The sequence below is a fragment of the Macaca fascicularis genome, chromosome 10 (assembly GCF_037993035.2).
Source record: "Macaca fascicularis isolate 582-1 chromosome 10, T2T-MFA8v1.1".
NCBI classification, from domain to species: Eukaryota; Metazoa; Chordata; class Mammalia; order Primates; family Cercopithecidae; genus Macaca; species Macaca fascicularis.
This window is the reverse complement of record NC_088384.1, coordinates 62,717,909-62,744,174: the sequence shown is the minus strand read 5'-3', so window position 1 is coordinate 62,744,174 and position 26,266 is coordinate 62,717,909. Positions and strand designations below refer to the sequence as shown.

Sequence of the window (26,266 nt, the reverse complement as noted above, 5' to 3'; positions counted from 1 at the left end):
AGAATCAAATACCTAGGAATCCAACTTACAAGGGATGTAAAGGACCTCTTCAAGGAGAACTACAAACCACTGCTCAGTGAAATAAAAGAGGACACAAACAAATGGAAGAACATACCATGCTCATGGATAGGAAGAATCAATATCGTGAAAATGGCCATACTGCCCAAGGTAATTTATAGATTCAATGCCATCCCAATCAAGCTACCAATGAATTTCTTCACAGAATTGGAAAAAACTGCTTTAAAGTTCATATGGAACCAAAAAAGAGCCCGCATCTCCAAGACAATCCTAAGTCAAAAGAACAAAGCTGGAGGCATCACGCTACCTGACTTCGAACTATACTACAAGGCTACAGTAACCAAAACAGCATGGTACTGGTACCAAAACAGAGATATAGACCAATGGAACAGAACAGAGTCCTCAGAAATAATACCACACATCTACAGCCATCTGATCTTTGACAAACCTGAGAGAAACAAGAAATGGGGAAAGGATTCCCTATTTAATAAATGGTGCTGGGAAAATTGGCTAGCCATAAGTAGAAAGCTGAAACTGGATCCTTTCCTTACTCCTTATACGAAAATTAATTCAAGATGGATTAGAGACTTAAATGTTAGACCTAATACCATAAAAATCCTAGAGGAAAACCTAGGTAGTACCATTCAGGACATAGGCATGGGCAAAGACTTCATGTCTAAAACACCAAAAGCAACGGCAGCAAAAGCCAAAATTGACAAATGGGATCTCATTAAACTAAAGAGCTTCTGCACAGCAAAAGAAACTACCATCAGAGTGAACAGGCAACCTACAGAATGGGAGAAAATTTTTGCAATCTACTCATCTGACAAAGGGCTAATATCCAGAACCTACAAAGAACTCAAACAAATTTACAAGAAAAAAACAAACAACCCCATCAAAAAGTGGGCAAAGGATATGAACAGACATTTCTCAAAAGAAGACATTCATACAGCCAACAGACACATGAAAAAATGCTCATCATCACTGGCCATCAGAGAAATGCAAATCAAAACCACAATGAGATACCATCTCACACCAGTTAGAATGGCGATCATTAAAAAGTCAGGAAACAACAGGTGCTGGAGAGGATGTGGAGAAATAGGAACACTTTTACACTGTTGGTGGGATTGTAAACTAGTTCAACCATTATGGAAAACAGTATGGCGATTCCTCAAGGATCTAGAACTAGATGTACCATATGACCCAGCCATCCCATTACTGGGTATATACCCAAAGGATTACAAATTATGCTGCTATAAAGACACATGCACTCGTATGTTTATTGCAGCACTATTCACAATAGCAAAGACTTGGAATCAACCCAAATGTCCATCAGTGACAGATTGGATTAAGAAAATGTGGCACATATACACCATGGAATACTATGCAGCCATCAAAAAGGATGAGTTTGTGTCCTTTGTAGGGACATGGATGCAGCTGGAAACCATCATTCTTAGCAATCTATCACAAGAACAGAAAACCAAACACCGCATGTTCTCACTCATAGGTGGGAACTGAACAATGAGATCACTTGGACTCAGGAAGGGGAACATCACACACAGGGGCCTGTCATGGGGAGGGGGGAGGGGGGAGGGATTGCATTGGGAGTTATACCTGATGTAAATGACAAGTTGATGGGTGCAGCACACCAACATGGCACAAGTATATATATGTAACAAACCTGCACGTTATGCACATGTACCCTACAACTTAAAGTATAATAATAATAAATAAATTAAAAAAAAAAAAAAAAAAAAAAAAGAATATTGAATCTGCCTCTTTGTCGAGTACAGCTCTCAGTACTTTGTCATTGCACGGCGAACATTAGATGATGATAAATAATGGAAATAACCTTTACAATAATGCAAAGAAATGTAATCCAGCCAGACAGGTATCAGTACTGGAAAGAAAATGAACCATAAAACACCCGTGATGCAATACGTTTCCAGAGAAATAGTTCGGGAGGCAGCCAGTATCTTGCAGAAGCCGGTCCCAGATCTCGGGAGGCAGGTGTCTGGCGAGGGCGTAACTGCTGAGGACCCCCAGCTGTGCTGGCCCTGGTCCATGGAGGATGCAGACTGTGGAAACATCGACCTTGCTCCTAAAAACTGACTGCAGGAGAAACAACGCAGCCGGGGTAGCCATCAGAAAACATGATTTTTCCAAAACCTCAAACAACAGTGGATAATTTCCAGCCAAAGGACAAGCAAAAGCTCATCAGAAACTTCATGAAGAGGGAAGAGAAATGCCAGCCAGTGGGTCCTGGCCTGTCTGAGACAGCCCAGAGTCCAGCACTTCAGACATCTCCAGGGTGTCTCAGAGAAAGGCAGGTAGTGACGTGGCAGGGGACTAGAACTTGGAGGAGTGGACTCTGCCGCGGGGTCACTGAGAACTGGGTCCCTGATCGCCGGTGCCCCTTCCCGTGACAGATTCCACACAGGAGCTGCAGACTGTGGACCCCTGAAGTGGACAGGCACTCCGGCCATGCCCTGCGAGGACGAAAGCCCTCCCCCAGTGACCTGCAGGTTTCAAGGGGCTTCCCCCTCCCACGGTCACCCCCATGTCCTTCATCTTGCAGCTGTTTCATTATCTCCACCCTGACGTTGAACTGTGTGGAGTATGACCCCCCGCCCCGGCGCCACCCCAGCGACTCACTGAAGGTGAAAGAGATTCCCACGAGGCATGCAGGTGTGGAGCCTGTTTCCCAGGGGCCTGGGAAGGCCCGCACAGCACACAGCCCGGAAACGCCCGGAGCTTCACTTCGGGCATCACCACAGGCTCTTCTCCTGGCGGGGTCATCTGCCTTGCTTTCTCCCAGATCCATGCTGTCCAGTGTGGGACCCCCCAGCCACGGGCAACTGTTTACTTTTAAATTAGTTAAAATTAAGTAATATTAAAATTCAGTTCTGCAGTAGCATGAGCCAAGCCCCAAGTGCCCTGTAGACTCAGCAGGCGGCACGGTAAAGCAGCATCTCCATCCCCCAGGAGCCTCTGCACGGCTCTGATGTGGACCTTCCCTCCCCACCTGCTACCTGGTCTCCAGCTCCTCTCGCCCGCTCCTTTCCTGGGTTACCCAAGAAGCTGCCAGTCCCTCCCACTCTGCCCTGCTGAGCGTGACACACTGCCAGAACTGGAGCCAAGTCCTCCCTATGCCCTGTTGAGCCCACAGGGCTTCCCTTTAATAGGTGTCACCGGCCACAGAAAGAAGCATTGGACATAATTCATTCCTTTCTGGATTCGCCTATTTTTATCTTCCTTAGTAGCTTGTAGATTGCATAAAGCCAGTGAGTGACTACCAGCCATGATTTGGGGCCTGCCTGCATGGGATTCTGCACATCGTGGAAATGTTTCTGGAGAGCATGAGTTACCTTTGAGAACACGGTAGGGGGAAAGTCTGCCGTCTTCATCATCATGTGGTCATGAATGACACTCCCTGGGCCCTGTCTGGGCACTACCAGGTGTGGGTGATGTGTCCTGCATTCAGCAAAGAGGCTAGCATCAACGTTGCAGTGCCTGAGTGCTGGGTGGAGACATGAGGGCCCAGACCTAAGGCAGCTGGGAAGATACCATGGAGAAGCTGTGGCCCGGAAGATGAATAGTGTTGAAACAGTGACAGGTGATGAAAAGGCCACTGCAAATACAACCAGAGCGAAGGGAAAATCAGGGAGAGGTGGGGAGAGGCCTGCAGAGGGAGCCGGGCAGCACCTGCCCTTGACAATTACGTTTGCATCCGTGTTCGGAGATGAAGTCAGCCTCTCGTTTCCCTTTCTCTGACTTTTCTTCTCTGGTTTTGGCATCAAGATTTTATCAGTTTTATAAAATGAGTTTCTCTGTTCTCTGTAGGTGGTTCTTATCTGTTCATTTAATTATTGATAGAATTCATTTCTAAAGTAAGGTAGATTTTTTTCAACTATGCTTTCTTCCAGTTACTGTTCTTTTCCAGAAGTATCCATGAACCTGTTTCCACGCCAACAACAGATGCGACTTGGGCCTGTTTTGTGCTGTAGATAATAGGATGCCGAGTCCGGCTTCTTTTGTTCATCACTGTGCCTCTGAGATTTATTCCATGACCATTTGGGTGCCATGACGGCTTGCCCTTCTATCACTGGCACTCATTGGGCTTGCAGGGCAGGGCAACCATGAGTCAGACTCCTTTGAACATTCTTACAGATGTGTTTTGTGAACACATGAATAATTGTTGTTGGGTATTTACACAAATAAATGTCCACTCATTTACGGGAGTGGAATTGTTGTTGTGTGATGTATCTATATGTTCAGCTGTAAGAAATGCTCACCATTTCCCCAAGTGATGGCATGAATTTACATCCCGCCAGGAGTGCAGGGGAATTTTAGTTTTCCCACATTCTCCATGACACTTCCTATTGCCTCTTGGCCGTGTCTTGGCCTTGCTGGAGGGTCCATGCATGTGCTAAGCATCCCGGGTTGGGCATGTGTGCACACACAGTAGGCCTGGCCTCAAGAGGAGGGGCCTCCTCTCTTCCCCTCCTCCTTCCCACTTGTCAGCCACAGTGTCTGCCCCTGTGGACAAGGTGTGGTTGGCAGGAGCAGATAGGGGACAGAGATGTCACAGTTGCCCCCAACTCAGATTGTCACAAGAGGCTCATGCTCTCGTACACGACTTGCTTTCTCATCTGGGCATTTGGCAGGTTCTTCTCAGGCCCACACTCACCTTCACATGCCCAGCTTCAGCCTGCTGCACAGGCCCTGTGTGTCCGTCCACTTGCCCCTCAGTTGGGCTCTACTGGACGGGACCTAAGACCATGTCTGGTCCCTGGGGACCGTGTCAGCCTTTGTTCCTGGCCCAGCCAAGGCCTGGCCATCTCCACAGAGTCGCACCCTCCTGGCCCCACCCCTGAGACTGCTGGCCAGCCGTTCGCCTTGCAGACTCTCCAGGCAGGAACCGGCTGGCCATCCGCCCGCAGTGCTGGACATGCATGGAGCCCACAGTGTCCCGTGGCAGCTGCGCCCCCGCAGCCTGAGTGAAAAACAAATGCCTGCCTTCTGTGGACGGAACCCAGGCTGAGCAACTGTCAGTCCTTCCAAATGCTTCTCAGCCTCCAAACCCTTTGTGAAGGCACAGGCTTTGAGGCATCTAAGTTGGTTCCGCTCTCTTATTTAGAAAACAGGCAAAGGCTGCTGGGGGTGGGGGCAGGGAGGTCCCTGTCACCATCCTAGGGTGTGTCTCTTTTGATGTGGAGCCTGGGGTGGAGCTTCCAGCTGGACCTCCTGTTACAGAGCAAGTGAGCAGAAGAAAGAAGGAGGGAGGGAGGAAGGGGGAGGGAGGGAAGAAAGGGGGAGGAAGGAGGGAGAGAGGAGGGAGGGAAGACCAAGCGAGGAGGGAGGGAAGACCGAGCGAGGAGGGAGGGAGGAAAGAGGGAGGAGGTAAGAAGGAGGGAGGGAAGAGGAAGGAAGAAGGGAGGAAAGAGGGAGGAAGTAGGAAGGAGAGAGGGAAGATGGAGGAAGGAGGGAGGGAGAGAAGAGGGAGGAGGTAGGAAGGAGGAAGGGAAGAGGTAGGAAGGAAGGAGGGAGGAGGGAGAAAAGAAGGAGGAGTTAGGAAGGAGGGAGGGAACAGGGAGGAAGGCAGGAGGAAAGAGGGAGGAAGTAGGAAGGAGTGAGGGAAGAGGTAGGAAAGATGGAGGAAGGAGGGAGGGAAGAGGGAGAAAGGGAGGAAAGAGGAGGTAGGAAGGAGGGAGGGAAGAGGGAAGAAGGAGGAAGGGAGAAAAAAGGGAGGAAGGAGGGAGGGAGGAAAAAAGGGAGGAAGGAGGGAGGGATGAAGGAGGGAGAGGAGGAAAAAGGAAGGAAGGGAGGAGGAAGGGAGGGAGGGACAGGCCTTCAGCACGCCAGCATGTGCTAAGATACATTCTTGGATAAACCAGGGACCTCAGGTGGGCATGAGAAGGGGAGACACTCAACTTGGCCACTCCCCCAACTAGAGCAAGACCTGGATCCACCAGGTGCATCAGAAGGAAGCAGGGCCTAGGACCCACTCCCAAACCTCTCTGCCACCTCCACAAGAAGCTACTCCCTTCAGATAAAACCATTCCCCAAAATGTGGCCAATCTGCAGGGCAGGGGTTCCACCAGAGAGAATTGCTGGGGGGTTTCAGCACTAAACACTAACACCCATGGAACGTAAATTGACTTTGTCCCTCCACAAACTGGTCATTTCTCATCACAAAACCATGAGCAGCATGACCTTTACATGTGGATCAACAGCGCTCGGTCCTTTGACAGCCAGTTCCTTTGACTTGGCCACTTGGTAGTGACCATTCTACCTAAGGATGTGTGACCCAGCGGTGGTACAAGGTGGCTGGACCTCAGTTCGGATGGTGACAACTTCAGCCAAAGCACATTCGTTCTGGCTGTCTGTCCTCTGCTTCTGTAACTTTTATTTCCTCAGTGTGAACAGCACTGCACTTGAGGGACTGGAAGGGGGTGCTTCCATAACTGTCATTGCTATGGCGCACGTTTACTTTTGCTCTTCAATTTAAAATTCAGGTCTTCTACATATCTTTGCAACTAGGGAAGAGAAAGCAGGTCTTTTAATTCCAGAACCGCAGTGCACACATCACGCTCCAATGTGGGCTGTGCAGGAGCTCAGCGCCTGGAGGGTTTCAGGTTGCAGGACATCTCCCTTGGGGGCTGTGTCTGATGCCCTGCAGCCAGCCCTGCCGATGGAGCCTGGCTGCTGCCTGCGTTCCCAATAATGAGCCCTTGTGCCCTGGGTTGTTAAGGCTCTGTCTGCTGTGAGCTGAAACGCTTTCTCTGAAGAGCCCTCACGGTGCAGAAATAGTGTCTTTGGGTCCTGCTGAGCCCCCACCCCCAGCCCACCGCTGGCACAAGGTGCAGGCACCAGGCACTACTTGGGGCTTCCCCAACCACCTGCATTTTCTAACCACCTGCACTTATTTTCCAACGAAAGGCCAATAAAGAAAGTCACAAACTTTACTTGCAACCTGTTGGGCAAAAGGGCAGGGAAGGAAAAGCCCAACCACAAGAAATAACAATCTTGACAAACTTTTTTGCACCTACACACAAAGCCTTGCCTTCAGCTCAGAGACTCTTGGACTCAGGTCAAGTTGCCCTGCCCTCATGCACAGCAAAAAACTTTGTCAAATAGCCGGGAGCTTTCATCCAGCAGCTGTCGGGATGGAAACATGTCTTCCCATTTGCACCCTGTCAAAGGAATGAGCAAGCTGTTTCGCGGCCACAGTTATCCATTTTCTAAAACAAAAGGTTCACGTCAGGTAATCACCTTCATTAGACCATGTTGTGTGTTTTGTGTATGTAAATGACGTCTCTGCCTTGTGGGAGTGGGCACCCCAGGAACTCTGGCTTCTATGACACGCAGATGCCGAGTGACATTGCTGAAGGCAGCCTGCTTGCTAAGGCTGCATCTGTTTGCTATTTCTGACATCAGCGATCAGGCCCCTAACACACCACATTCCCTAGGTTTCTTGTTAGAGCCAAACATATAAACCTGCGGATCGAGTTCCCCCAGCATGGAGAATGAGAATAAAGAACAAATGTGATTCTCAAGCAGACACACCAGCTTAGGCATGAGAGCTCTGGTGCGTGTGTGTGCAGAACCTGCAGAGTTGGGCCAGAACTGAGGTCAAGAGGCAGCCCCATGCCACTGCCTTCCTCCTCAACACCACCAGAGAGACTGGGACTGTGCCCCAGTTAGAGAAGTACTATATTCCCCCTATCCCCCCAGAGCCCAGCCCAGGCCCCCAGGGAGACCACAACACACAAGAGAGACAGGGGCTCTACCTCGGGGAGCTTACCAGTGAGCAGGAAGGCAACTATTCCACAAGTGGGTACTCAGATGTGTGAGTCCTCATGAGCTCAGGAAGCCCAGCATGGGTGTTCCCACAGGGGTCAGGGAATGCTGCTGGCAGGTGCCCAGGCAGCTGTAGTGACTCCGCCTTCCTCTCCGCACCCCTTTGTGTAGCCATGGAGATAGCACTAAGGCTGGTGATTATGGCGGGGACACAGCCATGACCCTAATGAGCGATGGCTCTTTGAGTTAGTGCTAAGGAAAGGCAATTAGAGGAAATTGTATCCTAAGATGTGGGCCTGTGTGGGATCGCTGCCGCATGAAACAGACTGGGTTCGTCGCAACTTCATTCATTCATTCATTCATTTATTCATTCATTGTCCTAAGAGGCTTCCATTTTGTATCCCTTTACCTCTGCTCCCTCCAGAATTGTCCACAGTGAGCTCTCAAGCTCAGTTCCAAGACAAAAAGTTGGGGAGGAAAAAAACAAAAACTAGCTTTTAGGATCCCAAAGCGAGGGGAGTGAGAAGGAAGTCAGGCAGCGGCGGGCATCCCTTCCCCACGTGGTACAGACTTCCAGAGCTCAGAGACCATGGAAGATGCAGGTTCACGTCATGAGTCATCTGAGTGTGAGCCTTTCTGGTCCACTGAAGAGGTGTTGGTATGTTTCAGCTGGTGTGTTTGAGCGAACAACATGCCGACTCCCATACTCACGTATAAAACCTAGGAATGTCACTGACCTTAGGTGGAAACGGGACCCGGTAGAAATCTGGCTTTGTGGAGATGGCCATGAGAGTGAGCTAGGACATTCTGCCAGGGTAGTCCTGACCACAGGGGGCCCGCCAGTGGCTTGGGGTCGACCCTCCTCAGCATCACGTGGGCTCCCGGGGCTCAGTGCCTTGGTAGCTTCCCACCCCATCTGCCAAATGAGCCATTTTACTCTGGTGGTGCCTCCATGGTGGCCTCCAAAACCTCCGTGTTTCTATCTCCTCATGACCCCAAGAATCATGAATTTGATTACACCAACACCTGGTTATGTCATTGAGCACTAAGGAATATAGCTGTTAGTTTTATATCAAATGATTTTATTGATGGATGAATTTTACTAACACCAGCCATGTCCAGGGTGGGGACGGTCGGGAAGTGAATGACTCATGGCCATGGCAGGCAAGGCAGCTGAGGAGGAAGGTCTCAGGCGTCCTCCAGTGGGTTTCATGATCTTATGCCGGAGTTTCTCTCGGGGAAATGAGAGCTGTCATTGCCTTCTGCACACCTCCAGTGGGTAGCAGAGATTCAACAGATAGGTAGGAATATGCTTTAGAAAATTACGAGTTATTCAAATAAATGAGCACACCGTTCTTGGGTAGAAAGAGTGGCACTGGAGGAGTCATATCTAGCCCATCCCTCAATACTGGTGCTGGAGATCCCAGACCCCACACTGGTGGAACTCAGTTGGGCTACTCCCAGTTTTCTCTTATTCCCTCAGGGCCAAGTAGAAAAGAAGTCTATCTTCCCTGCGGTGTGGGGGAACAGCAGCAGATCCCAGCCCCACATTCGTTTCTTGCAGTTAGAGAACTGCCCTGGTCACAGCAGGTGTGAGCACAGTTTCCCCCTCAGCCTTCTCTGCATCGACAATGCCTTTTTCTGAATCAGCAGCCATAGATGAGCCCTCCATTCACTGCTTGTTCCAACTTGCTTACCATGACTTCCTTTTCCTTCTCCAACTCTGCAGACCAACAAAGCCGTAGCCAAGGGGGACTTGCACCAGGCCAGCACCAGCTCCCGGCGGGCCCTGTTCCTGGCAGTGCTGTCCATCACCATTGGGACTGGCGTCTATGTGGGCGTGGCCGTGGCCCTCATCGCCTACCTCTCCAAGAACAACCACCTGTGAGCTTCCTGCGAACGGAGGGGGAGCGCCCGGGGCCAGGTCTGTGTGGACGTGGAGGAAGCAGACATACCGCATGATGCTGTACAGTACAAATGATCGCCAAAAGACGCCACGAAGCCCTCGGATTTCCTACCCATGAATTTCTTTTGTTTTTATCCTTTAATTTCATGTTCACAGCACTGTGTAGAGCACCAGACAGACGGGCACTGCTAATCCTTCCAAAGGAAAGCTCCAAAGATCCCAGCCCGCAAGGCTGTCTCTGGATGGATTCTGGTGGATGAATGGCAGCGCAGCTCTCTGCAGCCTGCCAGTGCCCAGAGTGCCACCGCATGAGCAATATACAAACAGTCCAAAAAAGTGTTTATTTTTTATGGAACATGGTGCAATAGGCAGAGGACAAGGGACACATCACTCTTCTGTCTGTGGCCCTGCTGGAGTCCTTTGTGCCCCTCCTGAGTCCACACGCCTTCCCTGCAAGATGAGAATGGGGCTGGGAAGAAAGAGGTGACACCATGGCTGGCAGGAGCCCCGCCGCACTGCTCTGCAGACCCATTGGCCTGACCCTGGAAGCAGAGCCAGCCCGGGACCTGCCCCTGTTCCTTTCCCTTCACACCACCCCAGCCTCAAGATGTCGAGCCACTCCAGAACGTGTCTCACTCCACAGCTACCCCGCAGCAATACGCACTCTTGGGACCTCACTGATCTAGGATGGGGAGGCAGGCCACCGCCCCTCCCAAGACTCCTCAAGAAAGAGCCCCACGGTTGCTCCAGAAACTCAAGGCACTGCAGCCGTGGGCACTGCCTCAGCGTAAAGACACAGGGGCGCCTCCCAATCACCGCGCTGGCGGATGCTCACCCCGTCATAAGCAGAAACTAGTGATCCTGGAAACGAGATGGGCCTTACTCTGTCGACTAAATGAATAGCTATTTTCTTGTCATTTTTTAAAGTGCAACTCTTGCTTCATGCTGCTTAAGTTACCAGACGAATGCTGAGAAATAAGTAATCACAGACATTTTAATACCATTTCATTGCTGTTTTACGAGTGTTCATTACTTAACAAAAAATTATCTTTTAGCTTTTTCGCTTAAGACTTTTCTTTCTGATGAATAGCTGTCGTTGGGTTTCATTTATACTTTCCCCTGTGGTTTAAGGAACTGCAGAGCCACCCAGGCCCCCACCTATGAAATAGTAGGGGGGTCTCCAGGAGAACTGAAGTCCCTGCCGGTTCAGTTTCCACCGATAAATATCGTCCTAATCCCCTCAGTGGACGCAGAGACCCCCCTCTCCAGGACAGTGGCTCCGCCTGCAGCACTTGGCAAATTCCTGAGGCCTGGGTCAGCCCTAGGCTGACTTGATTGGTCAAGATGTGGCCTAGTAACTGCAACATGAAGCCAAGGTTGAGAACCACTGCCCTGGAATAAGGACTACGGGTTTGATCCTTCTTCCTGACACTGTCCTCCTTGACCTTGAACACTTAATATTCTGAAAATTATTAGCACTGTCTTCCCAGGTCAAATTTGAGATCCATCTAGCATTTGTCTCTACTGGATGGTTCACAGGGACTATAGGATTTTAACCCTAAGAAGTAGATAGGGAAGCCAGCCAACATCCCTGTAGGAGTTAGAGTCACCAGCCATGGAGGGCATAGGTTTAGGTTCAAACCAACCTGGATTTGAATCCAGCTGTGCAACTTTCTAGCTCTGTGATCTTGGGTAAAGGTTGACACCTCGGTCGGGCACAGTGGCTCACGCCTGTAATCCCAGCACTTTGGGAGGCCAAGGTGGGTGAATCACGAGGTCAGGAGTTCAAGACCAGCCTGACCAGCATGGTGAAACCCCTGTTTCTACTAAATATACAAAAAATTAGCAGGGCATGGTGGTGCGTGCCTGTAATCCCAGCTACTTGGGAGGCTGAGGCAGGAGAATCGCTTGAACCTGGGAGGCGGAGGTTACAGTGAGCCGAGATTGCACCACTGCACTCCAGCCTGGGCCCGACAGAGCAAGACTTCATTTAAAAAAAAAAAAAAAAAGTCTACACCTCTCTGAGCTTCGTCTCTAGGTCTCTAGGAGAGGATAATCAATAAGGCCCATTTTGTGGGGTTGCTGGGGAAGGCGCTAGTCACAGACCATGGCTCCTGGCAGGAGCAGGTGGTCATAGTTACTATCATGTCCTTGATGGGCTATCCCATGGCTGGTCTGTGTCCCTCCATCTCTCAGGGTTCATTTATCACAAGCCATTGTGTCAAATGGTCACCATGCCATCTGCAGCTGCCACAGACAGACCACACAGCTAACCAGGAACCAGGCCCCCTGACACCAGGACCAGCCCCTCCAGAGCTGTACTTGTCCTGAAATGACCCATGTTAAGTTCAAAGGCTCCCCAAAGGCGCATACCTTTCGATGAGGTAAAGAAGTAGAACCTTTCTGTACATCCACACCCATCATTTCTGTCTATACTGTCACAGTCACCCTAAGCCAGGCCCTTAGTGCCAGGTACTTTACCTCTGCTAGACCAACTGCCCATCTTATTCCAGCCTCTGTATTTCCAGATGGAAAAGCCTCAGTTCCCAAGGGTTTGGCCCTATCTAAATTGTCAAGCTCTGCCAAGTCTTTCTCAAGGGCTTCACCTATGGGTGTAAATGGTCATAGTGGGCACAGGGGACAGGGCCAGCTGAAGGCAGCCATGGGGCCCAGCAGCTTACCTGGCAGCTAGGCATAGTGTGTGACAGCCCTGCGACTGCCTTGGCCTTGGTGGCAGGGAAAGTGACTGAAGGTCATCGTCGGTGGCTGTGTTAGTGACTGCTGTCAGCTGAGCCATCTTCCGAGTGTGTCGGAGCGACCTGCACCTCCCTAAACCTGCATCATTGTTGTTAGGCCCATGTGGCATCCACTAAGCACAACTATGCCAGGCACACAAGACCTCGCCTCATCCTCCCAATAGTCCCAGCAGGGAGGTGTCCCCACCTCCTCCCCAGGTGTCCCTGCCTTCCCAGGCATCCCCCCACCTCCCAAGGCATCCCTATATCCCAGGTACTCCCACCTCTCCAGGTAGCCACACCTCCCCAGGCATCCCCACCTCCCCAGGTAACCCTGCCTCCCCAGGCATCCCCCGCCTCCCAGGTACCCCCACCTCCCGAGGCATCCCCACCTCCCCAGGTATCCCTGCCTCCCCAGGCGTCCCCGCCTCCCCCGGTACCCCTGCCTCCCCAAGTACCCCCACCTCCCGAGGCATCCCAGCCTCCCCAGACACCCCCACTTCCCCAGGCATCCCCATCTCCCCAGGTACCCCCACCTTCCTGGGCGTCCCCACCTCCCCAGGTACCTCCACCTCCCCAGGCATCCCCACCTCCCCAGCTACCCCCACCCCCTAGGTACCCCCACCTCCCAAGGCATCCCCACTTCCCCAGGTACCCCCACCTCCCCAGGCGTCCCCAGCTTCAGCAAGTGTCCCAACTGACTTGACCAGGTGTCATACCCCAACTATTCCCAGGGAACTACAGTGAGTTCTGAGGAGAACATGGTAGAGGAGGACTCATCATTGGTCACCATGCCGTCCGCAGCTGCCACAGACAGACCACACAGCTAACCAGGAACCAGGCCCCCTGACACCAGGACCAGCTCCTCCAGAGCTGGAACAGGGCTTCCCTCAAACTCAGCCAGCTCTACAAGTGGCCCTGCCCTCTGCAGTAGCCTATGGATTTAAAATGACCAGTGGAGCAATCTTCCTGCTTACCAGTTGCCGCTCCCATGCCCTGGATACCAATGTCAAGTGGAGCCTGCACTGAGATCATGGCCAAAGCCGCCCTTCAGAGCCATGGCCTGAGTTCAGGATCTGACCCCTGAAGTTTATAGCATCCCTCAGAGGCTCCTAGTGGACCAGCTGAAATGCCTATCTTTATGAGGACATTTTTGTGCTTCCCTCTTCCCCTCAAAGTTTACCTGCATTAGTTGCCATCGGTGCTGACATCTGTTGGTCCAATTTGCCAATAGGCCATTAACTGTCCCTCCATAGCCTGAGCTGAGGCCGAACCCTCGGAAATCACGGCCACCCCACCTCCGATCTAGGGATGCCTCGCTGCGTCTGCTTTGTGCTGATAACACTGGGATCAATGGCATCAGGCTGTGGCTGTGCTGTCCCCACCCCCATGACCTCCTGGAAGTTCTTCCCTGCTCTTCAGAGTGAGCTTGGCTGTCCAAGGGGTGGGGGCTTCGCTCCCCTGATGCTCTTGTCTGAATAGTCTGCTCATCTTTGAAAGTAACGGTGGATGCTAGACCAAGACACAGCAGGTCTTCAGACTGTGGGCTCCCTGCCAAACAAGCATGTCCACTGAGTAATGAATTTGTCAACCGCCTGAGCCTCACAGGAAAGAGTCAAAGTTCCCTGTGGGGACAGGGCAGAAGGGGCAGGATCTGCTGACCCTGCATTTAAGGCGCAGCAGGACTCAGGACCACAGGGGCGACTTCACCTTCCCACAGGAGTGAGGGACGGGCATGGCCTGGGGCCTCAGAACAAGGTCCCCAGAACAAGGTCCCCAGAACAGGGTCCCGGGAAATGAGAAGGTTGACTACAGCTGCCCCATGCACGAGGGGATGGGGATGGCTGGGATGGAGTTCCAGGCAGGTATGCATAACGGGATGACCCCCCCTGGGCAGGGGAAGACCCTGAGGGCTCTAAGGATTTGCCCAAATCTACCAGGTAGAAAAGCAGCAGATGGGTGTGAATGTGGGTGACTCCACGCAGAAGCACCAGACTGGAGACATTCCCAGTGGGTGGGGCTGGGCTTGGCTTTCCAAACCCAAACAATGGGAGAGGGCCGGTTCATGCTGCAGGGAAAACTGTATTTGCTTGAGGCGAAACCAGCCTCTACTCCAGAAGAAAGGTCAAGGGCTCATTCCTTTGGGTTTTGTTGCTGGTCCTGCTGCTGCTGTTTGGTTTGGTTTGGTTTTGAAAGCCCATGGAGTAGGACAGCTTTCTTCAGGAAAGCTTTCAAGGCCCAAGGACAACAGCATGCAGACAGGGCTGAGTCCTGGCCTTCACACTGAGGACACTGACCCCACCCGCTCCAGGATGCCCACTGTGAGCCTCTCACGCTGGCCCGAGGGCGGCCTGAAGGGCCTCTAGGCACTGTTGACAGCTGCCTCTGGTCACTTCGGTCCAGCAGAGGCCACAGACACACCGCAGTGCCTACAGCTGCACATGCTGGAGGCTCCACAGGAGAGAATGAAGAATGCCGAGGGCTGAATCCACGAGAGCTTCACTGGGCTCCCAGGGTAGGCTCATACCCAGGGTTCCCAGGGCAGGCTGGTGCGCAGGGCTCCCAGGGTGGGGCCCCAGGGCGGACTGGTGTGCAGGGCTCCCAAGGCAGGCTGGTTCCCAGGGCTCTTGAGGCAGGCTCTTGGGGCAGGCTCGTGTGCTCCTCACATACTCCAGCACAACTGGAGCATCCGCTTCCAGGCCTTCCCATCACAGCGCTAAAGCCATTAGGAGCGACAAGGACAATGTCTTTGTCCTGATTCTGACCAAGGCCCTCTCTGACTTGCATTGCAGGCAACTCCATTGCCTAATGTGTGCCTACAGTCACCATGCTGTGTCCAAATATCACAAGGAGCCACAGGCACACAGTTCCCAGATTAGATCCGAATATTTGCCTTGACCTATTCTTGAGATTTCTGCCTCTGCTCCAATCCAGGACAAGTGCTGTGGCTGCCCTGGCATCAGACCTGGCTTCTCAGTGCCACTGCACCCGTCTCATCAATGCAGGGGCCAAAGTGGCGGATCTGGGCTCCAGACTACGAGACAAGTGTCCCCTCAGCTGAGCATGTTGTCAGTCTCCTCCGTCACCCTCATGTCCTTTGCTCTAGTACAGAATGAGCCCAGGGCTGCACTTGCCCCAGACAGAGAGAATTCAGCACCCGGGCCTACACTCAGTCAGTCAAGGCTGAGTGAAAACGAGGTGCTCTGGGAGGTGCCAGATAGGTCCTGGAGGGCACATCCCCTGCACCTCCTACTACGTCTAGGCGACTGCGCTTTGCTGTTTACTGAAACCAGGTCATTCGGGGGCAAATATGAATATACATAGACAGAGATAGCAATAAGACATTTAAGAGAGAGAGAGGTGACACAAAATCACGGTATCTGAACCATCTCCTCCAGCTCTAAGCCAGCGCTCTCCATTCTCGTCGGCCTTTGCTTATGATACCTTAGGACACCTGAGTCCAACTCATGACTCAGCCAAAAAATGGACAATGATTTGCATCTGTTGTCTATATATGCCAAAGCATCCATATTTGGGTTCCAACTATTTTATTAAACCATTCAAGATTTGCAGGTGGAACAAGATGGTCTCAGTTCCCCTAACTCACCTGAGCTACTGTCTTCATTCCCTGGATAGAGTTGGCACATTTTAAGCAGCATCTATTTTTCTACTGAATTGGCTGATGAAGTGTTCCTGCTAAGTAGAAAGAATCTGCTAAGTTGGGCTCTGACTTGCTGAGGGCTGAATTGGCGGAAGGGCCGATGAGGAGCTGGGAGACCTCTCCTGCTTAGCACAGTGAGTGAATCTTCCATTATTCTCTCAAGACGTTCTTCAGTCATTAGCGACAAGGGATGGTCACTGTCCCGCCACAATCTTTAACGTAGAAAAGAGAGCAGGCTCACTTGCCCTTCCTTTTAGTTCACAATGGAATAATGGGAAGGAATTAAATGTAAAACTTTGTTATTACTCCAAGAGAAGAATCCAGCTGTTCAGGTGTTCTAAACCAACTCTCCATCTGGTGTGTGTGGATTCTCAAACGATAGGTGCTTTAAAAATAATACGTACCTTAAATTTGAAGAGTGCATTGCAAACTGGTCTGCTTCATATTCTCAGCAGTCCTGTGCCGCATCTGAAATGGAACTCTAAAGGTTGCTTTCCTCAACACCCCTGGGTGACAAACCCTGCCTTGGGTTCAGCCAAGGGGCAGTGAGGCAGGTGCCCCACAATCACGGTTGCAAGATGGCCACAGCACTCACTGAGTCTCGCCCCGCTGAGACCCCAGCACAGAGGGTGCCTGGCTTTGTTCCCCCTTGCACTGAGCATCCCCTTTGGGGAATATGTGGCACCAGGATGATTTGCACCAGGAGAGAAGCTGGAGATGTCAGGCTTCTTCCAAATGCCCTCCCCTGATGTGTGGCTTCCCCTGGAGCAGGTGCAGCATTTCAGGCATGAAAGGAACCTCCCCGCGACCCCCACCCCAAGGCCTCATCTGAGTCCAGTTCACAAGAAAGTGGTGATTGCAGTGGTTGATGTGGAAGGCACAGGCTAGGAGAACATGAAGCCGGGGGCCACCTGCGCTCAGGGATAACTGAGGTCTGACAGCAAATGGAATCAGCAACCAGAGTCAGCTTTGCACCCACTCATAGGGGATACTTGTGAAGGTTTGGGGAGACATTTTTGGTTATCACAACTACCCCTCTTATGGAGTCAGGGATGCTGCTCAACATCCTGCAATGCCCAGGAAAACCCCCACAACAGAGAGCTAGTCGACTCCAAACATCAGCAATGCTAAGAAACCCTGCATTATGCCACCTGGCTTGGTTACTCACAACACGAACATTCACATTTTGAAAAGTGGCTCTGAATTAGGAACCACCCAGGTGGAGCCTGCCAAGTATGCTTGGAATCCACTCACAGACCTATGAAAGGGCTTCCCTGAACACCCCCATCATAGTTTAGCTGAAGAGAGGAAGGGGAAGCGGAGAGAGGGAACAAGGGAGCCACCCCTCCTCTGAGCCCTGCAAGAAGCCTGTGGAGTCGAACATCGCTTCAGCTGCCCTGTGCACACCTCCACCTGCCTTCACCAGCAGTGCACCGATTCCAGCCAAACAGGAGCAGTGAAATAGACAGAGCTTCCCACTGGAGGTGGCCTGGGGCTTTGTAGAGAAAGCTTTCAGGGTCGCTCAATCACTGACTCCCAGAAATCCTCTGATCCAGAAAGGGCTGTGGGTTTCATCCACAGAGGACAGAGACAGGGCCCCACAGGAGGGGCATGAGCCCAAGTCAGCCAGGTCATGGTAGGTGGGGACTCGAGTCTGCTGGGTGGTGGCCGAGCCTCCTTCCCCAGCTACTCCACTGTGGGTGAGGATCAGGGTCTAACCGGGTGGGGCACAGGCATCACCAGCAGCGTTGCCATCCTTTCCGGGATGGTGGTCTACATGAGGCTGGGGACCACGTGCTCTCCACTGTGTAAGCTGTGGGCAAGAAATCAGACCCACAGGTCAGGGCTGCTCAGAGAAAAAGTATGGTTCCTTCCACTCCTTCCCCGTGAATTAGGAGAGGACTGCATTTGAAAAGAGGTTGGACAAGGCCTATCAGAGTCTGCAGGGGAGGTTTGGGCTTTAATTTAGTTATCTGCAGGTTTATTCATTCTCGGTCACTCAGCATCACTGTGGAATAAAGCCAGAGGTGCAATGCATGGGGCAGGCATTCCATGCCCCCTCGCGAATGCCAGGGAAGTTTGACAAGCACTGCTGAGCACCTACTGTGTACGAGGGCTAGAGTGGGCCCTTGGGAAACAAAGACGAGGAAAGGGGCAGAGCTGGAGAAGTGCACAGCCTCACTAGAGACAGTGCAGGGGCAGAACCAAGGCCACAGGCCAGGGGCCTAGGGAAGGGACCAAGGCCATAGACCACGCAAGTCCAACAGCATGCGTTTGTGGTGGAAGAGGCTGCTCAGGCTGGAGCAGCAACCTCGAGGGAGACTCGGTTTCCGCTCCAACTCTCCTGGGAGCTTCATTCATTCTTCCAGCTTCTTGGGACACTCTTCCAGTTCTTAGGCTTCCATCAACCCTTCGCAAAAGCTGCATCTGGCCCCATGTGCACATATCCCTGGTGCTTGTGTGGGTGGCAGGTTCCTGCCCGCGCAGCTCTGTCAGCTTTGGGAGAGATGGAGGTGGTGCTCCCCAGGACCCTCACACCTGGGTGATGGTCTCCCTTCCTAAAGGGGATCAGTGAGTGGCCACAGCGCTCTCCTTCAGTCACTCAGATGGCCACTGCTGAGTATTGCCTGTGGCAGGGTATGTAAGGCAGGGCCTTGTTTCTAATGGGCCGAGAAGGTCATCTTGACCATAGGGTGCTGGCAGCAGAAGATTCAGTCTGAGGTTCTCCCTTTTCAGTCCCCAGTTATGCCCCTTCCTCACATTGGGGATGAGGGGCACTGATACAACGGTGTGGCACGGAGGGAGGCTTCTGCCAATCATGGAGCATTCTATGATGTCATCTTCATCTGTACCATGGTCTCAGGGGTCTGTATCCTTGTGATCCCCGTGTCCCAGAGGGAAGGCCAAGGCTCAAAGAGGTTAGGAAATAAATCGTCCCAGGTCACACAGCTGGTACAAATCTCAATTATGCTCCAGCTCTGCCCAAATCCCAGGTTGGTAGTCTCAACTGCTACCCACTCCACTCTCAACACACGCCTTCTGGCATAACTAGCTTTGCTGGCTGCTAGTCTGAAAAGGAAATGGAGGTGTAGCCTTCCCAGTTTTCCAGGTGTGAGGTTCTGGGACAGAGAAGGCCTTGTATGCCCTCTCCAGTGCCCTTGATTGGGATTCCTGGTACCCACCACTCACCTAGGTAGCATCAATCAGATTGTATTTTGGTCTTGGGAAAATGAAACTCAGGTCTTCTCTCTGGAGGGGAAGGTGATTGGTCCTAGAAAAGAACGGGAGGGCAGCCCGTGTGTCCGGAGGCCCCTACACTGCCAGTATGTAGCAGACACTGTCACAAGCCCTCCCTCTGAAGCCCCACCACAGTCCTCAAGGGGGATATGGGCTCTAACCTTCCCATTCTACAGATGGGGAAACTGAGGCTCGGGGAACCAGTACTTTGCCTGATGACAGAGCTGGTCCACAACAGGCCAGAGTCAAAGTTCAGGTCCGAGTGGCTCCCCAAGAGGCCAAACGCCCAAAACACACCCATCTGGACAGTGGCCTCTTGAGGAGTTGCCTGTATTTTTTTGCCCAGGCTGCTGTAACAAACATCACAGACTGGGTGGCTTAAACAACAGAATTGTACTTCCCACTGTTCTGGAGCCCGGAAGTCCCAAATCAGATGTCAGCAGGACGGGTTCTTCTGAGGTCTCTCCTTGGCTTGCGGGCAGCTGCCCTCTTCCTGAGTTTCCCACGTACGTGTCCCAATCTTCTAATAAGGACATAGCCATCTAGGATCAGGCCCACCCCTAGTGACCTCATTTTAACTTAACTACCTCTTTAAGGATTCTATCTTCAAATAGTCACATTCCGAGGCCTGGGGATTAGGACTCCAACATATGAGTTTTGAGGGGACACAACGGAGCCCAAGTCACTGTCCAAGCTAGTGCAGCTCCCATCCCTGTGGCCTCCCACCCCCTTGTGCAGATACACTGCCAAGCCCCTTACCACCACCCAGCAGAGTTGCCCTCAGCCACGCCCACATCTGTCTGTCTGTTTGTGCGCCCGCATCTGTGGGCCCCACATCAGTGCTGTGTTTGATCCATGAAGGGTTCAAGCTGCGCATACATGGGCAGTGGGTGTTCAGTATGTGGACCCCTTCTTCCCAAGGCTACAGAGAGCCCAGCTGGCATCTGCACAGAATTCAGACTTGGTAGTGTCGGCTGAGCTGGGGATGCTGCCCACCACCAGGATCCTGCAGGGAGAGGGCAAGAGGACCTCTAAAATGAGGAGCTCTCCAGCTGGGGGCTGTGCACCCCCCACCCTGCCTGTCTGCTGTCTGCAACCCAGCCATGACTGAGTTGTGAGAGAGACCCAGAGAGGCTTCGCCACTCAGCCCCGGGGCTCTTCCTCTGTGTCGAGGAACTCCTTGGGAACCGGCATGCGCCGGTCAAGTGGGAGTCAGTGGGGCCTGCCAGGACAAGGACCTTAGACCAGGTGAAGATACCTGGCTGGACACGGGGGACCCCAAGGTGGGAGCAGAGAGGATCATTGGAAAGGATGGCATTGGTGAATGTGCTCACACACACGGGGGGGAGGGGGTGCCGCTAGGGAACTGTCAGGGATATTTGACAGGCAGATTTTCAGACTAATGAAGTCCTGCCTGAACCTACCTGAGGGTAAGAGTCAACCAAGTGTGTGCAGCTTCTGCTACCACAGCACCGTGTCCCATAAGCAGCGCACTTAGACTGGCTGCCCCACTGTGAGGAGCATGGCCACTGACAGCCTTTGGTGCTAGAGCCACAGCCCGCTCTCCCTGGGGCGGCCCTAGCTAGTAACCAGGCCAGTCAGAGGCACAGGCCTGGCCTTTCCCACCCAGACCAGTTCTTCCCACCAGCACCCTGGGCTTAGAGGTGCCCAGAGGTTGCCCTGCATCATGAAGGCCCCTCCTGCCCAAGCCCACAGTCTCCACGGCTGGTTCACAGCATCACTCCCACCACAAGCCTCTCCGCTGCACACCTTGGTGCTGCTCCCTGGAGAGCCTGCCTGCGCCTGCCTCCCCGGGTGAGGTCCAGGGAGATTAGGACTCAGATGTTAGGAAGGTGAAGCCCAATCTTGAAAAGGTGAAAAGATAACCATGAGCAGCTGCAGCCTAACCCATGTGACTCCCGCACCATTGAAACCAACAATCCATCTTCTAATTGGAGAAGCCCCTTGCCACAGCTCACTTTGAGCCCTTCTCACAGATGACGGACTCAGCCTCTTTCAGTGACTGGCTCCGTGGCTCGGGGCCCTTGCGTTCCCTTAGGCTCCTGCCTGCTGGACCCACCATATTCTTCCACAGCATCCATCTACCCTCTTCATCCCTCCCGACATAGAGGCCCCTGCGCTCGTGAAGCAGGGTGCAAGGAAAGAAGCACACTTTGCTATGTGGCAGCTGCAGCTCTGTTTTCAGCCCACACGGACTCATTTTGATGGAGACAAGTCTGACAGGCTTAGAAAATTTACTCGGAATCCTCAGCACAGTGCAAACTTTTGTCTCCTTCTCTGCAAAAAAGAGGAGGCCTGTGTTTGTCTATAGAAGGCCCCTGTTAGCAGAGCCTCCAAGGAAGGTCATAGTGGATGTTTGGGGTAAATGTTTGCAGAACCATGATTTGAACAGCGCCAAGGTAGGTGATACTGTTTTTCATTCTGTGATTTCCTGTGCAATTAAACTCTCTTAATCTTCACTTGCCTCTCACCTGTGAAACAGATCTCCTCTGAACTAAGACTCATCTCAGTTGTTCTAGGAGCAGAACTGAACTGTGATAGTGCAGCTAGAAAATACTTGCTGCTTCTAAGTTATGCACCAAAGAGAAAAATAAACACTTCTTAGCTTGAATATTACAGAAACAAATTTAACTTCTTGGAAGACGAACCAGGCCAGAACTCCCACTCACAGTGAAGCCACAGCTCCTGAAGAATGGCCCTGGAGAATATGAAATGACAAAGAAGTCTCGAGCAATTGGACTACTCTGGGGGTCAGCTTCTGCTCTCTCCACAGCCCAGGGGTGTTTTTGGTGCCCTCCTGCCGTGATCCCAGGTGCAGAGAAGGCCGCAGCGGTGCAGCTCCCATAGTCTCTGCCCACCCACCCCCGCAAGCTGAGGCTTTTCTAGCATTCATTCAAGGCCTTCCAGACTCAACTTTCCAGTAGAGAGCTCACATTCTTCTGGCTCATATCTGATAAGACTAAGGTTTTCTACCCCTGAGGAGCGCCCTGGGTACCGCTGCCCTGGAATGCCAAAGGTCAACTCTGAATCTTCCCAACAGCACCCTGACAGGAGATGGGCATCTGGCAGATCCAGCACCTTGGCCTCTGATGCAGTGGGAGCCCCTTCTCAGCCCATGCATGACCCATGACCACACCCTGCTTATCTTTCAAGGCCAGCTGATACCCACCTGCTCCAGAAAGCCTTCTTTGACACTTCCCCAGCCTGCAGGAACCAGGACCAATCCAAATTCCAGAGCCTCTAGCATCAGGCCCCATTGGCCACTCAAACCCAGCAGAGGGTCATGCAGGGCTGACTCCTAACCACTTACCACATGCATTGTGGTTGCAGACCTGCCCAGTGATCCAGCTGCTCTGAGCTCAGAGGTTACGGTGTCAGTAAGGGAAAGGCTCCTTCCATGGGGGAAGACAACGACCAGGCAAACCAACAGACAGGCCAGCAACCACAGAGAATGGGAGGACTCAAAGAGACAGGCAGCAAGGGAATGGGTGCCGCCAGGCTTGGAGGTGCCACTGGAGATGGTCAGGGGGTGACTTTAGATGTCCCCAAGCCAACTCAGTTGCCATTGACACAAAAGTCCTGGAAAGATGAGAGGCTTAGGCTCTGTTCTATCACCCAGATATGCCTGAAGCCAGCCCAGGTTTGCTACTCAGGACACTCATGTGCTGGCTGGCACCCCTCCCAGGTGCCTGGCAAAGTCATGGCCAGAACCCACTGCCCACATTCCTCTTTTGGAGACTGCCAGCAGAGGCCGCATGGGCCTTGTGGAGATGAGACGTGGAATTTAGGATGACTGGGCTGATGGCTGACCATGAGTTCAGGCTGCCACAGCAGCACAGTGACAGATGCCAGAGCTGATAGCAATAACTGACCATGCAGGCGAGGAAGAAGATCATATCTGCGTGTCATAAGGTCTCGGGTCATGCTCTGGAGATGCATCTCAGCCAGGAAGTAGTTTCCAAAGAGCACAAAGTGAAAACGGCATAGGGTCAGTATTCGGTTTGTAATTTTGTAATGTGGAATGTAAAAAAGCTATAACAATGTAATATGGAAGAATTACATCTTCTAATTGATATCAAAAACTATGTTGGGTTTACAACCCTGCACATGATACACCCACTGCCATCTGTACAACAACGGCACAGTCTCTCTCAGTGCACCAGGGGACCCCATTCCACAAGGGGGTTCTCAGGGTGCTTCGCAGCAGGCCACACTGCAACCTGTGCACGAGGGTTCCAGCTTGCTGGCTTTTCTATCTGCTATTCTTATTTTCATCTTCTGGAGGCCAGTGCATCAAGTTTTCCAATTGTTCCTCAGTCAGTCTTTGTGTAGGGCCGCCAGTTCCTTCTCTGATTCTTCCTTCAAGAATATTGACGAAATCATCACCAGGCAGAGGCGGCCCATCCCCCTCAGGAACCCTTTACTCCCGAGTCATTGGCAGGAAAATATTAAAATCATTCATGCATGCTTCCCATGGCTTTGCTTAAAATGCATCGATTTCTTTCAGGCGTGATTGCATTTATTACCTCGGGATAAATGCTCATTGATTGAAGCACCTGTTTAAATCTCACCCTACTTCTAGCCCTGCCCCCAGACCTGTCTTTGCATTCAGGGAGCGCAGGTGAATTAGATATCTTTATGATGGAACTCTGCTGTAATGTCTACAATGAAGTGGAGGAAAGGCCTTCATTAAATGTTTGTTGAATTTAATTAAATTGAATTTGCGATTTTATGCATAGCCCGTCCTCTCCAGGTGAGTAATGTGCTAAGCTTGTCCAAACCAAAATGAGAGGCCTATCTCAGAGTGAGTAAGAACTGGGAGCTGGGAATGAAGGTCGGGGCCTTGGTAATGAAGAACTGAGTGAGATGTTCTTGGATTATCAATCCTGGGGACTGCTGTCTCAGTGACCCTTTCCATCATCTGATGATGACACTGGCTGCCTAGGCCAGCACCTAGGATGTTGGAGTAGCTTGAGATCACCCGTGTTCTGGGGTTGAGATGGAGCAGGGACCCTTCTTGGGGCCTGCTGGGCCCGCCAGTTACTCCTTCCCGAAAGCATGGAAATAAAGGAAAATCCTGAGTTCCTTCGAGGGACATTCCAGGCACCCAGCTAACCCTGAGAAGTAAAAGAGCAATTTGATAAGCAAGAAGGTTATAGTGGCTTAAAACAGTAGCCAATGATGTTAGAGTCATGAGAGTATTTGGTTTCCTATGGAAACTAAAGATAACATCTTAGCATATGTCCTTGCATTGTTTTTCAGAAATGTGGAACCCCATCCAATGGGTTCACTGGCACACAGACCTCAGACAAGGGGGAGCTGAGGACTGGACTCTGACCACCGTTCTTCGTTCTAAATTTCTTCCTGAGGGCCAAGAGGAGGTCACGTCCACCAGCTAAACCTAGCATTCTCTTCTGCTGTTTACAAAATTTTTAGACAAGGCTTTGCTTCCTTAAACAATTGCAAGTTTAAAAATCTTTGAATCCAGCCATCTATGACCTGTGGGCCCCCGCTTGGAGATGTTCCACTTTCTTAGGTCAAGCCAATGTACAGCCTCCAACTCTTGATTTATGTCTTTGCCTGTGACCTCTGCCTCCCTCCCTTTAAAAACTCCTACCTGTAAGTCACTGAGGCCAGGTCTCAAGCATGAGCTGCCCTGCAATCATTGCCTCACTTTCTCTCACCGCAGCCCTGAGGTCAGCTTTGGCTTTGCTCTGCTGCACTGGTGGACCCAAGGTCTGTTCACTAATGGTCAGCCTAGGGTCCTGCCTCCAGCCCTGATTTCTCAGAGGTTAGACTTGGACCATCCAAGCCCCTTGAAAGGAAGTGAGCTTGTTCCAAGACGGCCGGGAAGGGATTTCCAGTTTGAGCTCCATAGGCGGTTCCTTCAGCTATCTCTGTGGCTCGCAGACAAAAGCCGGCCCAGGGTGAAAGTGATCCTGCCAAGCTGAGACACTCAGAGAACAAAGGACATCTTGAAGGTGAGCGCCTCCCACTTCTCCTTGTGATGTGCACACATTAGGGGAGAATACTAAATGCAATGACGGAAAAGGATGGAGACGCGGTGACCACGGCAATGAGATCAGCAGCCTGCTACCCCATGTGGAGGCTGCCGCGACCTCTGAGGCACACCCCCGTTCCCCTACCTCTGAAAACTGGACTCATGGGGATACTCAACACCCGAACGCCCTCCTCACGGTACAGCAGGAATCTTCCCGGGTGCCGCTCGCATTCTCTAGAGGCTGATTTTGCATGGCTCTCTCCACTCGTCTGTTCCGCTCGAACTGGGTGATGAGGAAGGCGGCTCTGACCTCCTCCGCCGCTCTTCAGTGGATCCATCCCTGCAACCAGCTGGCACAGCAGATAGTTCTTCCTTAACTTTACTCTGTGGGGGTTTCACCCTTTTCTTTTCAATAAATGACTCAGAAGTGAATGTTTCCCACTGGCGTATTTTTTCTCTCTCTCTCTGTTTCTGTGTGTGCCTGTCTCTCAGTCTCTCTCTCTCTGTCTCTGTCCCTCTCTTACACGGGCACACACACATGATCACACACACACGATAACAGAGTTACACATATGGCTATCAAAGTTCTGTATACAAAGCTTCCACAGGTCCTGCAGAATAGAGCCCTGCGTCAGCCTGTGGGCAAGCCCGTCGCACTGACCCAGGCCAGCCTCAGGGCCAGCCCTCTCTTGGATGCATCCTAACTTCAGAAAGGGCACGCTGGCTCCTGCGCTGTTGGACGCTCGCAGGGCCCTCAAGCAGTAGCCATCCCACAGGATAATCAGAGACTCCAGAGGTGGGAACACAGGGCTCAGGGGGCTGCGTCCCCAAAACTCTGCTGCTCGGTGTACTCAATGTCCTGGCTCGACTGACACAGTCCTTGC

At 52.0% G+C, this 26,266-nt stretch overlaps 1 protein-coding gene across 18 annotated transcripts in view; it reads left to right on the top strand.

The window, feature by feature from the left end:
• SYNDIG1 (synapse differentiation inducing 1) overlaps nucleotides 1-25,814 on the top strand; it is a 214,889-nt gene extending 189,075 nt beyond the window's left edge. For 12 of the 18 annotated variants that reach the window (XM_045362389.3, XM_015457617.4, XM_074003226.1 and 9 more), the window contains one exon: nucleotides 9,551-10,781. In XM_045362389.3, the coding sequence (XP_045218324.1) occupies nucleotides 9,551-9,709 (159 nt within the window). In that variant the 3' untranslated portion in view covers nucleotides 9,710-10,781. Of the gene's footprint in view, nucleotides 1-9,550; nucleotides 10,782-24,643 lie in introns of those variants that run through there. The other 6 variants (XM_045362386.3, XM_074003219.1, XM_074003221.1 and 3 more) reach the window with 1 other exon arrangement.
• The last annotated feature ends 452 nt before the right edge of the window (nucleotides 25,815-26,266 follow it).